Raw genomic sequence first — 17,160 nt, 5'->3', positions numbered from 1 at the left:
CCTGGCTGATATTTTTTTCTTTAAGTTGGGAAAGTTTTCTTCTCTGATCTTGTTGAATATATTTTCTGTGCCTTTGAGTTGGTATTCTTCTCCTTGCTCTATCCCTATTATTCTTAGGTTTGACCTTTTCATTGTATCCCCGATTTCCTGGATGTTTTGTGTTATGACTTTTTTGGTTTGGGTATTTTCTTTGACTGACAAATCTATTTCCTCTATAGTATCCTCTACACCAGAGATTCTCTCTTCCATCTCTCGCATTCTGTTGGTTATGCTTGCATTGGTGTTTCCTGTTTATTTACTCAGATCTTCTATTTCCATCATTCCCTCTGTTTGTGTTTTCTTCATTGTTTCTATTTCCCTTTTCAGGTCTTGAACTGTTTTCCTCAAATCTGTTTAATCGCTTTTTTATGTTTTTTGTTGTTATTTTGGCTCTCTTGAACGGCTTTATTGATTTCTTCCAGTTTTTTGTTTGTCTTTTCCTCAATTTCATTTTTCATTTTTTTTGAAAGGCCTCTATCATCATGATGTTATTCTTTTTTTTTTCTTCTTCTTTTTTTTTTTTTTGGTTTTTCCATACAGGGTTTCTCTGTGTAGCTTTGTGCCTTTCCTGCATCTCAATTTATAAACCAGGCTGGCCTCGAATTCACAAAGATGTGCCTGTCTCTGCCTCCCCAGCACTGGGATTAAAGGCGTGCCCTACCACCGCCTGGTTATGATGCTATTCTTAAGGTCACTTTCTTCTGCTTCGTCTATATTGTGATGTTCAGGTCTTGCTGTTGAAGGAGGGCTATGTTCCAGTGATTCCCTATTGTTCTTTATGTTGTTGTATGTATTTTGCATTGACGTCTGCCCATCTCCTCTTCTCTTGGTCCAATTCGGGTTCTTGGTCCAATGAGAACTCTTTGTCTAATGCAAGCAGGTGATTTGGTTTCTGTGCTACAGGAAGGGGCTAGGATCTCAGGTGGATGGATATTTGGCAGGGAATGTAGATTGCAGGGTCTGGTGGGGATTCTTGGTATTGCTTTTACTAATGTTTGCTGAGGTGAGTTCCTGTAAATAGTAGTATTCTAAATGGACAGAAGATTGAATTAACTCTATGGCCAGTATCCACATTCAAATCTCCACAAAAAGATTCCTTAAGTCACAGCTTAGCTGGGTGTGGTAGCTCACACCTTTAATCCTAGAGTCCTACAGATAAGGCTGCTGAAGCAGGAGTTTTAGTTCAAGTCATGCCTAGCATATACAGTAAGAACTTGTCTAAAAAAGAAAAAGTTCTAAAATTCTAATTTTAAAACCATGTTTTCTTGTTTCTAAATATTTTGTGGTGTGCTTATATTTTTACTTTTCCTTTTATAATTTCACAGATAATGGTATCAATCTGTAATTTTATCAAATATCAAAATTAAAAAGGTCTCATTAGTCCTTCAAGAATTTTACAGATTATTTTTATCAGATTTACCTCTACTGCAACTCCTTCCAAATACATCCCCTTTCCCTACCCACTCAACTTTCTGTTCTTAATAAAACAAAATAATGATATTCCCTGAGTTTCGGAGAGGGTATATATGCATTTGATATTTTCTTTTGTTTAAGACTAAGCATAGGGACACCATTTCAGAGCAACACACTTATTCTCAGCAGCTGAACTGGTTATAAGTTAACATCAAAACTACTTCCAGCTGAAAAGAAAATTTTCCCTTATAATGAAGAGGACAGCAACAATAACCCACAGGTGGAAACACAAATGTTTAGAAGGCAACTAGACAGGCACATCCCATTATCTTTTTTTAGACAAATGTCTAGTTCAGCATCCATCTTCTCTCCGAATTCAAGCACATATGACATCCCAGCAAAAGATCTCTTAGATTTCAGCTTCAAGACAAGCTGAGGTGACCTATGATGATAGCCTTTTTATTTCTTCAGAACTCACTCTGCTCTCTCTGTCTCTGAGTCTCTATATCTCTTTATCTCTCTCTGTCCCTGTCTGCCACTGTTTCTGTCTCTCTCTGTAGCTGCCTGGCCTGGAAGTCATTATGCAGACCAGGCTAGCCTTGAACTCACAGATCTCCTGCCTCTAGCCTCCTGACTGCTATGGAATGTTCTATATGGCAAATGTGTTGCTGATTAGTCAATAAATAAAACACTGATTGGCCATTGGCTAGGCAGGAAGTATAGGCGGGACAAGGAGGAGAATAAAGCTGGGAAGGGGAAGGCTGAGAGGGAGAGACACTGCCAGCCGCCACCATGACAAACAGCATATGAAGATGCCGGTAAGCCACGAGCCATGTGGCAAGGTATAGATTAATGGAAATGGATTAATTTAAGCTGTAAGAACAGTTAGCAAGAAGCCTGCCAAGGCCATACAGTTTGTAACCAATATAAGTCTCTGTGTTTACTTGGTTGGGTCTGACGGGCTGTGGGACTGGCAGGTGATAGAGATTTGTCCTGACTGTGGGCCAGGCAGGAAAACTTAAGCTACACCTGACTGTTGGGATTGAAGGTAAGAAGCACCATGCACAGCTTCTGTGAATAGTCCTTTTAATACCCTCACCTATCCTACCCCATAAAAAGCACACTTGCCTTCCTCTGCTCTGCTATCCCTTTTCTCCATACCTTGTTACCTCACAGTATAACATATGACTGCTCTCATTTGATTTAATGACTGCCTCTTGATACCAATGGAGTGTTTGTTATCTAAGAGGGAAAACTTCTCTTTGTTTTGCACATTGCTGGATCCCAACTGTTTAGAACAGCAAAGACATACAGTAGGGGATTAATAAGTACTGAGTGTTTCAGGGCTGCATGACCACTGGGAGGGCACTGTAGATGCTGGTGATTTGTTGGTTTGCTGGTTGATTCCACTAAGTATTGGGCACTGAATGTATACCCAGGCTCTCCTGGGGTCACCAAAAGAAGCCCTCTGTTGGAGGCCCCAATGGAAACTCGAGATTGTGGCTGGCTTTGTGACTGGCTCCTTTGCTATCCAATTTACCTCAGAGGCTCCATGTGATACCAAAAATGGCTCCCAGGTTCTAATCCCTGGAACCTATGACTGTCCTCTTTGGTCTAAAAAGGATTTGTAGGTGTGATTAAATGAAGGGTTTTGAGATGAGATTTTTACTGGATTACCATGGTGTCAAAGTTTGGACATTAAATATCCATACAAACACACATGCATATATGCGGAGGTGCTCTTTATACATGACATGGCAGCTTTAGGAGGTGGGACCTAGCTGGAGGAATAGGGCACTGGAGATGGAGGAAGCTTGAGGTTTAGAGATGAGCTCTGTTTCCTGCCCCCTTTATCCTACCTGGTCCATGGAGATTCTAGTAAACAGTCCTACACTCCTGGAAACAGAGCTTCAAGCCATTCCCGCCTTCCATCACACCCCAGCCTCTTATATTGAATGGTTTCATCTCAAATTGTTAGCAAGGATAAACCTGTCTTCCCTTAAAAAAAATCATTCCATATGTATCACATTATTTCAGTTCCAACAATGTACAGTGACATTAGAGTTCAAAGAATCCTTGGTCCCAGCCTGTCTAGAGTTCAAGTTAACCCCCTAGAGAGCTGGAAATGCTGTGGATGTGAAGCAGTTCAAAACCTGCAACATTTTTCTTATCAGAGACTGGTTTTTTCTATGTAGCCTGGCTCTCCTGGAAGTAACTGTGTGGAACAGTCTGAACTGGACCTAACAGAGATCCACCTGCCTCTGCCTCCCAAGTTCTGGGATTAAAGACTTACTCCTCCACCACCGGGCAATATCTCCAGCATTTCATTCAGATAGTATTGATTGCTTTGCACTTCGATGCCCTGTTATTTTGTTTTATTTCTTGTACGTTCTTGGTGGGAATGAAAATACATCATTTTCTCCTTCTATTCCTTCTTAGGTGTCCTTCATGTAGTCTCTAAAGACCACACTGGGAATCCGGTGCCTGTGGTGTGATGCCTTGTGCAGCCTTGGTGCAGTGGGAAGGGGCTTGGATCTGCCTAGGCTCTGAGTGCTGGGCACTGTTCCCCCACCTTGGAAGACCTTGATTTGAGGGATGTGGGGATGTGGGGTGGCATCGGGGGAAAGGCTGGGGGGTGAAAAAGGGATGAGCAGGCATCTGTGGGTGGTATGTAGAGTGAATAGAAAATTTCATAATAAAGAAAAATGAAAAAAATCACTATGAAAGGAAACGTTCTTTGTGGAATATGTGGACCACAGAATAAACATAACATAGTCGACCATTATTTCCTTTAATAGTATTTTAATATTTAATAGCAATAAATGAGGTAACATTACAGTAGGGAGCACTTAAAAAAAAACAATATGGTGCTGGATTACAATTTCCCCACTGGAGAAGAAAGGGCAGATAGGGTAATTGAAGGTGCAAGGAGGGTACCTGTATATGAGGGAACTCTTTGCAACATTCACAAAACTTAAACATCCATCCTCACAATCAAGGAACACACCAACTCGGCCCAGTGGCTTCTCTATATAGTGCTGGAGTACTGGGCATGTGGTGAGGAGACTGTAATGATTACCCTCCTTCACACACACAAGAAGAAATTCACCCTCAGATTCAATCCGTTGGTCTCTATTCCTTAAGTAGGAATTCTTGCAGACCCCTACAGCCCAGTCCCAAGAGTCCTCCAAATCAACCTCCCAGTAATATTTCCCTGAGATGAAGCTTTGTGATCCCCAAAAAGCCAAATAGCATCCAATAAAATCTGTAGTTGTATCTTTATGGTGAGGTCTGAAGCTCAATCTTCTCATGGCATTAAATAGGTTCATGTTGTAATGCAACATGGTTACGTTATCAAAGAAAATGGTCACTGTGAGAAGAAACAACATTTTAGGTAAAATGACAGTTTACATTCTCAGATGAGAGCAGTCCATAGAATCTTCATGGATTTTAAAAACAGAATGTTAAGACCTGAGATTAAATTTGGCTCAAATACAACAATGTCAAGGATTTCCACAAGAAAAGAGTGGTAGCAGGCTGAAAAGACTTTAAATTACACCTGCCTAAGGGAAGATGTGTGCATTGCAGTAAGGGCCAGAGAAAAGGCTGTGCTCATGGATCTATATGAAAAGTTATTTTTATGTAGATATAAGTAGTGATAACTTTCATATTGGTGTTTTTATTTGCATCTAACTGAGCATATTTGTACTCAAGGAGAATCTAAATATGCTCTAGAAGTGGATCCCTGAATGTATCTCTCCTCCTTTAACCTCTGGATCCTCTGATACTCTTTCTCTGTGAGGTTACAATTCACATTTAGATGTATGAGGGGGATTTAGACACTGCCTCATGTCCTATCAATTTGTTTCATTTTCATTGCTCATGATACATGGCTTTGTCTGTTAAGTTATTTTATGATTTTTTTTTAATGATTTATTTATTATGTATACAGCATGCATAACTGCAGGCCAGAAGAGGGCACCAGATCCCATTACAGATGGTTGTGAGCCACCATGTGGTTGCTGGGAATTGAACTCAGGACTTCTGGAAGAGCAGTCAGTGCTCTTAACCTCTGAGCCATCTCTCCAGCCCCTTATGATTTTTTTTTGTTCCTTTGGTGACAGGGTCTTTCTAGTTGTCCTAGACTGGCATAGAACTCAATATGTTGACCAGACTGTCCTCAAACTCATTGGCAGTCCTCCATACACTAGGTTTTTGATGCTGGGATTACTAGTGTGCACCTCTTTATCTTGTGTATTTTTTAATCTGTGGAGTAAAATGCAATGTAAGAAATTAAATTCTAACACATTGAAAGGAAAATAATCAAATATCTCCATCACCTCCTGCACTTAGTTTGAATTATACTGTCCAGAGTTAAGTAACCATTCTACTAAAGGAATAAATGATAGTCTCTTCTCTGCCACTATTATAAACAACGTGATATTAGTGTGCATTTCTGTTTGTTGGTTTCTTTGTAAGATGACCTTGTGATTCATTAATAATAGAATATGATTTACATAGACATATTTCTGGGGAGTTAAATATTTGTGTTTGCAAAGGATATCTCAATACTGGAGGGTACTTCTCATCATCTTATCAGTGAAGACACTCACCTTGGAACTGGTTGTAACTTTCAGTCAGTCCAGTGATGGGTAAGGCACTGAGTTCTGGCTGAATAGCCTGCGGCATGCTCAGCTGCATTGACCCACTCCTGCAAGGAAAAGAAAATATTGATCTGTGTGGTGCTAAATATATCACACAGTGATTAGGAAAAACTTCATTCCAAGTTCAGCCAAACACCTCAGGTGATACAAGCCTGACAACTTGAGTTCAATCCTTGGAGCCTTGATGGAAGAAGAAGACTGTCTCCTGAAAGTAGTCCTCTGAACTGCACACATGTGCATGTACATGCACACACATTCACACACACACAAAAATAACAAAACAAATAAAAGAATCCCAAAAATATCACACAAAAACAATTGAGTATTTTCTATATAAAAGATATCTGCATTTCCTAAGGCAACTTGGACACTTTTATAGCATATTTTTGGGTATCCTGACTTGCACTGATGGCTAAACTCACCTTCTGAACATATCGTCCAAACCCTGCAAAGAAAACAAAAAAAGCTTAGATATCTGAAGAAATGAAATACAATGTTTGTTTCTAAAGTACATATAAATGTCAGTCACGATCACACCAATCTATCCTGGTAAATTATATTCATGTCTTAAGATGATGCCAACCAAATAGATTAGCAGAACTCGAATTCTTGATGAAATCAGACTAAAGAGTAAAATTTGAGAAGGAATAGGGTATCGACTGTACATTGCTTTTGAACCCCCAAATGTCTATAAGCCATAGGGATACTTTAGCTAAGGATACTTCAAAAGGGTAGCCACTCCCCTGCATGGTGCTTCACATGTGTATTTCGGAATTGCAGGGTTAGAGGCCTGAGCATTACTGTGAGTTGCAAGGTATCATGTACTACCAAATAGGATCCTTTCTCAAAATGCCAACCTCCTAAAGGACTCAAAACACAGTGCTCAAACAGAAGAAACTAAGCCATAGATTACTTTAATATTGTGCACAATATAAAAATAGATGTAAAGAATGTTGGAATCAGAAATCACTGAATTTCAGTTATCAGAAAAGCAAGGCACAAAAGCCAAAAGTTAGGACATAATCCTGGGAGAATCTATGGACATAATTTCAAAAAGCTTCTTCTTTCAAGATTATTACAGAATTTTGTTTCTCCAGAAAATTTCTGAAAAGGAAACTCCCTTAAAAAATGCAGCAAATGTTGAAAGCTACCTAATATAAAAATCACCACTGTGGGCCTCAGACAATAAAGCCTCTTCCTGCACTCCTCCATGCTCACCTGCAGCAGGACCACATATGGCTCCTGGGACATTGCCATCAGCTCCTGGTACATTTCTCTTAGTTCTTTTCTCTTTTGGACCATCATGGCTTCACTTGTCCTGAGTTTCTCTAAAACACATTGGCCTTCATTTCTCATAGACTCAATGTGTTTCTCTTCCTCTTCACAGAGGAGTGGATGCAGTTTCCTATACTCTGTCCTGATCATTTCTTCACGAAAAGTCAGGTAGTCCTGAAGAAAAAGGGACATTCCCAATCATCTTTGCAAAATATCTTGTCCTCCCTCATTCCATCCTCTTATGGTTAAATTCCACATGACTTGTATAACTCTGATGCATATACTGATTGACTCTATCCACACCTCAGAAAATGTAAATGCCTTAGTTTCATTTATAACTTCCTTAATAATTACACAGGCAATCCAACCCTAAGATGCATTTACACCTATATTAGAGGTGCAGAGGTGCCTGAAGAAAGGATTGATCATTCATATGTTCACAAAGATATGAAACTCTGCATGTAGTAATTAGAATTCATGGTGTAGTCATAAAATCTAAAGCAATGTGCAGAACCATCAGCAATTCACTCAGTCCCAGACACTTCAGCCAGAGGCAGACCATTCCTTCTGAGAGCAGAGATATATTATACACTCAGAATTAGAGGTGAGCAGGACACATATTCCAAGTATCATATCCTAGGCCTCATATTTAAATCTTGAATGGCAAATTTTGAAAATATCTGCATCAAGCTGATTTTAAGTATGGTTCTCATACTCACCGTCCAAAGGGTTCTCATTTTGTTCTCTGCCTCTAAATTCTCTTGATTTTCTTGGACCTTCTCCCATAAAGATGCCATTTGCTTCAAAAGTTTATCCTGTAAAAAAAAAACAATGAATATCAATTCTGAAAAATATAACTGATAGACTCTTGGGCAATTAATACAATTATTGTAGTGAGAGTACCAGAATCAAAAATCCTTCATTTTTTTTCTTTCTGTAACTATGAATTTTGAAATAGAACATAGAATTAGAAAAGGCAGCTTATCCTTTTGCTCAGGTATAGTAATGAATAATTTTGACTACATGCTTGACTATACCTGACTCCCATGTACTTTTCCTAATTTAGTCTCCAGTCATAGACATTTTAAAAGATAAGAAGTTAGTGTTGCACTTTCCAGTGACCTGGGCATAATGTATCATAAAGTACAAATGATCTTTACACTCAGGGTACCCTAAAGGATGTTTACAATCCTAGTCACCCTTTCTTCAGTAGATGTTAATAAAGTGCCACCATTCTGAAAACAATGCCTTTGTCATAATGAGAACCAGCATCTTCCTGTGGTTTTCTAAGCCTACCTCTCTCCAGCTTGCAAGTTCTCTCAGAAGCATCACTTACCATTTGATCCTCAGCAGCTGCTTCAATGGGACAGTGTCTGTGTCCTCTGTGCTCATGGGAGTATGAGCGGAGTGGACAGAGAAAGATCCTGTTCTCAGCACAGAAGATCCTCTTAGTATCCTCGTGGGTCACACACTTTTGCTCCTCAGAGCTCAGGTCCTTCATGAGGCTGGCTTGTCTGACAATGGACACCAGCTTCTTCAAAACAATGTTGGTTCTCAAGTCCTTCTGTGATGGTTCCTTACACTTAGGGCATCGGACAGGAGGTTGGATATCTTCCCAGGAAAGGTGGAGGCAGGCTCGACAGAAGCTGTGACCACAGCTTATGGTGACTGGGTCTGTCAGGCACCTCAGGCAGATGAAGCAGGTGAGTTCTTTCTGGAAGGCTTGTGAGATGTCTGACTCCATTTTTCTGAAGGAAGAAAAGCAGAAGAATTGCTATTATTTGACCCCAGAGAAGCCAGAAACAGCACAAAAACTGATGCAAGTTGTGATTTATTTCTGTTTATGGCAAAGCAGGCTTCATTTTCCAGGAACAAAAAATCAAGATAAGTATAGGATTGCAGTTGCTGATCTTTCCTCTTTCACTCTTCTTGACAGAAATATAGATTAATCTGATGTCCTTCGGAGCCATTCCACCTGCATCTTCTTTGGAGACTCCCTTCAAATTGGTGTCTTGGTTGCTGGTCTGAGACATGCTTTCCAAGTGTTTATAAATAAATATACACTAGAGTGATCAAACTCCTTCAAGTCCACGTGTTGGCCTTTCACTACAGACATAGGTAGGTTAAACACACCCTTCTTTGTTGGCTATCCAAGAAAACACTCCCTTTTTCACATGGTCCCTAGTAAATGCTTTGCTTAATTTCTGATTTTAGCATCTTAGTCCTTCACATCCTATTATCACGCCCCTTGACACCTGAAGGCAACATTAGTTACTTGTCTTCTTTCTGATGCAAACAGTTAACAAGAATTAGAATTAGGGGGGTCATAATTCAAGGATATGTCCATCATTGTGGGGAAGAAATGGTGGCAGGACCTTGAGGGAGCTGGTCTCATTGCATCCAAAATCAGCAAGAAGAAAGCAAGGAACACTTGCTGCTCAGCTCCTGTTCCCTTTTCATTAGTTTGAGACCTCAAACCATGAAATGGTCAAGTGATCTCATGAGCATTTAGTGTGGATCTTACCAACTGTAGTGAATCTACCCCTCAATAATCCTTCACAGACATCCCCAGAGGTTTCCATATCTATCCTAAATCCCATCAAGTTCTATTCTAGGGTACTCTCTGTGGAAACTTGTTTATCAAAGATACAGTTCCTGGCTTCAGTTTATGGGATGAACCTTGAGGCATAAATGAGGCTCTCATGACTATAGCAGAATTTCCTATTTAATCAACAGGGGCCCATTGTTCCTTCTCTTTGAAGGTCTACACAAAAAAATAATCTTGGATTGACTGAGATAAACATCCCTCAAATAACTTTAGCTTTTGTGGTCTGAAGCAAATGGACTCCATGGCTTTAGCTGGTGGTCCTATTTACCTCCAAAACAATACTAATACTCATTGTCAAGATTATTTTAGCAAAGAGATGGAGACTCAAATGCTGCCTTCCTTAACTTACCTGATGTCCCCATTTAGTATTTTTTTCCTGTACATTAGATACTTCTTTCCAAAATAATTTATGAATTTACAGAAATAATGAAAACTGAATGCAGAATTAAAAAATTGCACCAGATTATAATTAGTATCTACTTTCCTGAATACAATATTGTGATTAGTTTTCTCTGATTTAATCACATGTATACTTCCAACGTAGCAAATCAACCAATAGCAGGTAGAGCCAGTTTTTCGAAGATGGTAAACTATTATCAAGCGTTATTTCACACTGTGATGTTTTCCTGTAGTTTACAACAACAGGAAAATAATAAAATATTTTCCTTTGCTAAATAATGAGTTTTCACTTTTATACATAATATTCATAGAATGTATATCTAAATACTAGTAATTATCAATCTGTTCAGAGCAATTATTTTTATATATTATACTTGTAAAATTATTTTAGAAGTGTTGATCTCACATCTGTGAACTACATAAAGAAATACTCTATAAATATTCTCAAAATTTAGAGAAAGATCAAAATTGAAAAGCGGAATATCAGAGCAAAGAAAGACTGTGAATGAATAAACTAAAATTATCTATAGCTGTAACTCACAGTATATATACAAAGCAAGATGACCTTATGGGAGCAAAAGCTCTTTCGAAAATAGCCAAATTTTAAACATTTTTAAGCAAAAACCTCAGTTTCATAATAAATTCAAATAGAAAACGACAATGACTTTCAATCTTAAATTGTGCACTCACCCAAGAAATAGTCTCCAGCCTCAGCAGTGTTTTGTGGAGACACAGCAATATTAGTTCAGCTCTGGGGTATGATCCTCAGTATGTGGAGGAGATAGATCTAGCAGTCTAAGAGCCAGAATATATGGAGACTCACTCTGTCTGGTCTAGAGAAGAATGGACCTGGCTGGACCCTGGTGTGTCCTTATATACTCTCTAAAGACCACGCCCACTTCCTCCCGTGTTGCTTTTACTAATGCTTGCTGTAGGTGAGCTTCTGTAAATAGCAGTATTCTAAATGGATGGAAGATTGAATTAACTCTATGGCAAGTATCCACAATCAAAACTACACAACAAGGTTTCCTGAGTTCCTGCTTAGCTGGGTATGGTAGCTCACACCTTTAATCCACAGAGTGCTAGAGAATGGGCTGCTGATGCAGGAGTTTTAGTTCAAGGATATAGAGTGAGAACTTTTCTAAAAAAATAAATAAAGAGAAATTTTGCCCTAATATTTCATGTTTCTAAATATTTTGTGGTGTGCTAATATTTTTGCTTTTCTTTTTGTAATTTTACAGTTAATGATATCAATCTGTGATTTTAGCAAATATCAACATTTTTTCTCAAAATTTTTTTAGAATTTTGTTCAACTCATTTTTATCATATTTACCTCAACTGCAATTTCTTTGAGATTCATCCCTTTCTCTACCCACTCAACTGTCCTTTTCTTTTTTCTTTTTTTAATAAATACTTGGGGAAGCCAGGCAGTGGTGGCACATACCTTCAATCCTAGCATTCTGGAGGCAGATCAGGCAGATCTCTGTGAGCTAGAGGCTAGCCTGATCGACAAAATGAATTCAAAGCTGTGCTCCAACAATCCACAGAGAAACCATGTCTGAATAAAAAAAGATACTTGATTAACTAAAACCCAAGTGTCTCTGATTTTTCTTGTAGGGAATCTTCTTGATTGAATCATTTGAAGTTTAGGTGGGAAGCCCCACCTAAACTCAGATGTTTGAGGTGTAGGAATCCACCTTAAATCTTAACTGATGGCAGCCTATGTAAAAGGACATGGAAGAAGGAAACTCTCACATCTTTGCTCTTTGTTCTTTTGCTCTCACTCTCACTGAAAAGTTCATCCATCACTCGTATAAGAGCCTATTTTAGGGGAGAATTTCTGTAGTGGTATTGTGTTCCCTAAAATATTGTGCACCCTAATAAACTTATCTGGGGTCAGAGACAGAACAGCCACTAGATACAAAGGCTAGAAAATGGTGGCACTCACACCTTTAATCCTAGCATTCCAAGGTAGAAATCCCTCTGGATCTCTGTGAGTTCAAGGCCACGTTGGAAACAGCCAGGTATGGTGACACACACCTTTAATCCCAAGAAGGGAACCTTTAATCCCAGGGAGTGATGGCAAAAACAGAAAGATATATAAGGCGTGAAGACCAGAAACTAGAAGCTTTTAGCTTGTTAAGGTTTCAGGCTTTGGAGCAGCAGTTCAGCTGAGATTCATTTTGGATGAGGACTCAGAGGCTTCCAGTCTGAGGAAACAGGATTAGCTGAGGAACTGGCGAGGTGAGGTGGCTGTGGCCTGTTCTGTCTCTCTGATCTTCCAATGTTCACCCCAATACCTGGCTCAGGTTTGATTTTATTAATAAGAACTTTTAAAATTCATGCTACAGATTTCAAAGTATACTGAAGACTAACTGATACATCCAGCCTTGTAGCTCTCTCTCTCTCTCTCTCTCTCTCTCTCTCTCTCTCTCTCTCTCTCTCTCTCTTTCTCTTTCTCTTTCTCTCTCATGTGCCAATATTCATTTAGTTTTGTTCTTCTACATTCAGGGTGGTTGCTACACTTACCTCTTGGGTTTTAGTTAATTCCACAAGTAGTCAAATTGACAACAAGAAATAGCCATGAGAAGGGCTGACCACTTTGTGTTGGATGATCAGTTAGGGAGCTCATCCCTAATAGAGCCTAATTCTTTGTCTAGGGATGGGACTCTCAAATTTCCCACATTCATATCAACATATTCATTGTTCTGGTCTTGTTTATGCAGCCATTTCTGGGAGAGAATGTTTCACAGCACACTTCCTGGTATTCTGGCTCTCACTGTCTTTCTGTCCCCTCTTCCACAATATTTCTGGAGCCATTAATGTAGGATAGAGGTATCTGTTGGGGTTCAGATCCCCATGATCTCTTGATTTTTACATTCTGTCCAGTTGTGGTATTCTGTGAGTGTCTGCCTGTATTGCTGATCGCTTCCTTTTTATGTTCTTGTAAATAAGCATGACTGGGTTTTTCTTAATTGATCTGAAATCTAATGTATTCTTCACTTTAATAATACAACCAAATCAAGGATAAGTTGTTTCAGGGATTGTGAATTCAAGGCAATGACAGGAACAACTACTAAGAAGACTAAGAAAAAGTGTTTAATATTATTTGCCATGCCAGTTGTCAACATTGAGATGTGTTTAGTATTTAGAGAGCACAAGGAATGATAATGGGTATCTTAACACAGGTTCCAAGGAGTGTGTAAAATATTGGTAAGAAAGATGATAATATTACATGCAACTTACACATTAAGTGCTGGGTGAGGGAACTGGAGTTGGCAGACTGGTGAAGATTTCCTGTATGTAAAGTTTATTTAGACTTCTAGCTATAAATATGGTTCAGATGGGATTATTCCTAACTGGAGTGAGCAGGAATCCTATTGATGGTGTCATGACCTGTGCTATCATTCATACTGTGGCTTCTATGTAGCATCTTCTAGTGTTTGAATTAAAATCACTACAGTAACAGGTGTGACCTGATTGAAGACCAGGAGATGAAGCCTCTTAGTTCCCCTTAGTCAATTTTGTTTACCTCTAAAGTCACAGCCAAATCCTGGAAAGCCTTAAGCCTAGTTGAAGCCATTTAGAATCTGCCTTTGAGAACACTAGGGCAAAAGAAGTTCGATGATTTGGTTCTTTTCAGGAAAACTTGGGATGTGAACTAAGCTTTATGTGGAGCTCCCTGATCCTTATCAGGATGAGGAAGAGAGGCTACAGGATGAAGGCATCCTGAAGTGGAGGTTGATGTGTTTCCTCCCTTGGGAATTCTCTGTTTAGATCTATTCTCCATTTATAACGGGGTTAATTGTTTTCTTGATATTCAGTCTTTTTAGTTCTCTATATGTTTTAGGTATTAGCCCTTTATTGGTTGTGTAGTAGTTAAACTTCTTTTCCTATTCTGTAGGCTGCCACTTTGTCCCAGTGATGGTATCCTATGCCAAACAGAAGCTTTTCAGATTCATGAGGTCCCATTTATTAATTATTGTTCTTAGTGCCAGTGCTATTGGTGTTCTGTTCAGAAATCTTTCCTGTTCCAGTGAGTTCAAGGCTATTCCCCAATTTCTTTTCTATAATATACAATGTATCCGGCTGAGGTCTTTGATCTATTTAGGGTTGAGTTCTATACAGGGTGATAAATAATGATGTATTTAGAGTCTTCTACATGAGGCCATACAGTTTGACCAGGTACACTTATTAAAGATGTTGTCTTCATTTAATATTGTTTTTCGACTTTTTTATTAATAAAAATTCCAATGTCCATTGTCCATAAGTTTATGTATTTATGTGTAGATCTTCATTTTGTTTCCATTGATCAATGTGTCTATTTTTATGTCAACACCAAACAGATTTTTATTACTATAGCCCTTTAACACAATTTGAACAATGATAGTGATATATGCAACGGTTTTTTTTATTGTTCATGATTGTTTAAGTTTTCCTGGGTTTTTGCCTGTTTGTTTGTACTTGTGTTTGTTTGGTTTCTTTGTTTGTTTGTTTTTTGTATTTCCATATGAATCTGTTAACTCTCCTTTCAAGATCTCTGAAGAATTGTGGGTCTGGAAACCACCGAGATGCCCCTCAACTGAAGAATGAATTAAGAAAATATGGTACATATACACAATGGCATACAACTCAGCAGAGAAAAACAATGACATCATGAAATTTGCAGACAAATGGATGGAACTAGGAAATGTCATCCTGAGTGAGGTAACCCAGACTTAGAAGTACAAACATGCTATGGTACTCACACATAAGTGGGTTCTAGATTTAAAGCAAAGGATAATCAGACAACAACCCACAACTCCAGAGAAGCTAACTAACAAGGAAGACCCAAAGAGGGATGCATAGATTGCCCTGGGAAGGGGAAATAGATGAGATCTACATGAGTAAACTGGGGATGAGGAGTGGGAAATGGAGAGTATGGGATATGGGATGAGGATATAAGAAAATGGGACGGTTGAGATAGAACAGGGATGGAGTGGGAATGCAATGAAAGAAATACCATGATAGAGGGAAATACATGGGAATAGAGAGAAACCTGGTGCTAGGAAAGCTGCCAGGAATCCCCAAGCATGACCCCAGTTGGAGTACTAGAAATAGTGGAGAGGGTGCCTGAACTGAACAGGCTTAGCCCAGTGATCAGACCGGTGAATACCCTAACTGTCATCACAGAGCTTCTCTCCAATGACTGATGGAAGCAGATCCAAAGATTCACAGCTAAGCACCATGCAGAGCTCTAGGAGTCCAGTCGAAGAGAGAGAAGAGGGATTCTATGACCAAGTGCCTCAGGATCATAATGGGAAAACCTGTAGAGACGACCAAACCAAACTAATGGGAACTCATGAAAGTTGGATCAATGACTGTGGAGCCTGCATGGGACTGGTCTAGGCTACCCTCTGCATGGCTAGACAGTAGTGTAGCTTGATCTGTTTGGAAGGACGACCTGGTAGTAGGATCAGAATCTATCCCTGGTACATGAGCAGGTTTTTTGGAGCCCACTACCTTTGATGGGACACCATGTGTTGCCTTGAGGCAGGAGGATGGTCTTGGACTTGCCTCTACTGGATGAGACTCCTCATGGGAGGCCTTGCCTTCTTGTGGAGGACACTGGAGGGTGGGTTGGGAGAGGGAGGCTGGGGAGTAAGAGGAGGGAAGAGGGGGATATTTGATTGGTGTGTACAACTAAGGGAAAATTTTTCTTAATAAAAATTCTTAGGAATTGGGAGGCAGAGTGGACAGATCTTTGTGAGTTTGAGGCCAGCCTGGTCTACAGTTCAAGTTCTACAACAACCAAGGCTACAGAGAGAAACCCAGTCTTGAACCAACAACCTGAATAAAGAGAGGGGTATCTTTCTTGTGATGGTAACATAAGCCTTTAATCCCAGCACTGGGAATCAGAGACAGGAATATCTCTTTGACTTCAAGGACAGCCTGGTCTATAGCCTGGTCCAGAACAGACAAGGCTACACTAAGAAACCCTATCTCAAATAACAAATAAAAGCAAGCAAGTAAAAATGAAAGAAAGACAGGAAGGAAGGAAGGAAGGAAGGAAGGAAGGAAGGAAGGAAGGGAGGGAGGGAGGGAGAGAGAGAGAGAGAGAGAGAGAGAGAGAGAGAGAGAGAGAGAGAGAAAGTAAGAAAGAAAGAAAAAGAATTTTTTTTCAAGTGTTGATGGTACACAAATTTACTCCTACTACTAGGATGTGTAGAGGAGAGCCAAGTCTACATAGAGAAACCATGTCACAAAAAATCAAAATAGCCTAAGTCAAACTGACATTAAAAGAGCTTTCTAACTCTAAACTAGACCCTTAGTTCCTAAGACTAGTATCCCTTTTATACTCTAAGCCTAATTAATAAATTAGTACTTTTAGCAAATATGTGAAAACAAACAAACAAATAAAAACTACTTTGAAATGAAGTGCTCTTTGGGAAATATGTGGACCATGGATGCAAAGGAAACATATTTTCATTTAATAGTCTTTTAATATTTCATAGCAATAAATGAGGTAACATTACAGCAGGAAATACTTGAAAAGTATTAAGTACTGGAATACAGCTTCATATGCTCATATGTGGCCACTGGAGAGGTAAGGCTTGACAGGATAATTGAAGATGTCAGGAGGATACAAGTATATGAGGAAACTCTTGGCAACATGCCCAAAACTTAAACATCCATCCTCACAATCAGGGAGCTACCCAACCCAGCCCAGTGGCTTTTCTATATAGAGCTGGAATACTGGGCTTGTGGTGAGGAGACTGCAAG

The 17,160-nt window shown here is 39.3% G+C and overlaps 1 protein-coding gene across 1 annotated transcript; it reads right to left on the bottom strand.

Annotated features, from left to right (window-relative positions):
• Window positions 1-4,301: 4,301 nt before the first annotated feature.
• LOC128105346 (tripartite motif-containing protein 43-like) lies at window positions 4,302-9,237 on the bottom strand. The gene is made up of 6 exons (XM_052730421.1): window positions 8,728-9,237; window positions 8,111-8,206; window positions 7,335-7,565; window positions 6,539-6,561; window positions 6,066-6,163; window positions 4,302-4,822 (listed from the first exon to the last, which is right to left on the bottom strand). Exons 1-6 carry the CDS (start codon window positions 9,133-9,135, stop codon window positions 4,302-4,304), a joined length of 1,377 nt encoding a protein of 458 aa, XP_052586381.1. The 5' UTR covers window positions 9,136-9,237.
• Between the last annotated feature and the right edge of the window lie 7,923 nt (window positions 9,238-17,160).

The sequence above is a fragment of the Peromyscus californicus genome, unplaced genomic scaffold (genome assembly GCF_007827085.1).
Source record: "Peromyscus californicus insignis strain IS unplaced genomic scaffold, ASM782708v3 Scaffold_11__1_contigs__length_118956290, whole genome shotgun sequence".
Classification (NCBI taxonomy): Eukaryota; Metazoa; Chordata; class Mammalia; order Rodentia; family Cricetidae; genus Peromyscus; species Peromyscus californicus.
The sequence above is the reverse complement of the archived record's forward strand: the minus strand, read 5'-3'. Positions and strand labels throughout refer to the sequence as shown.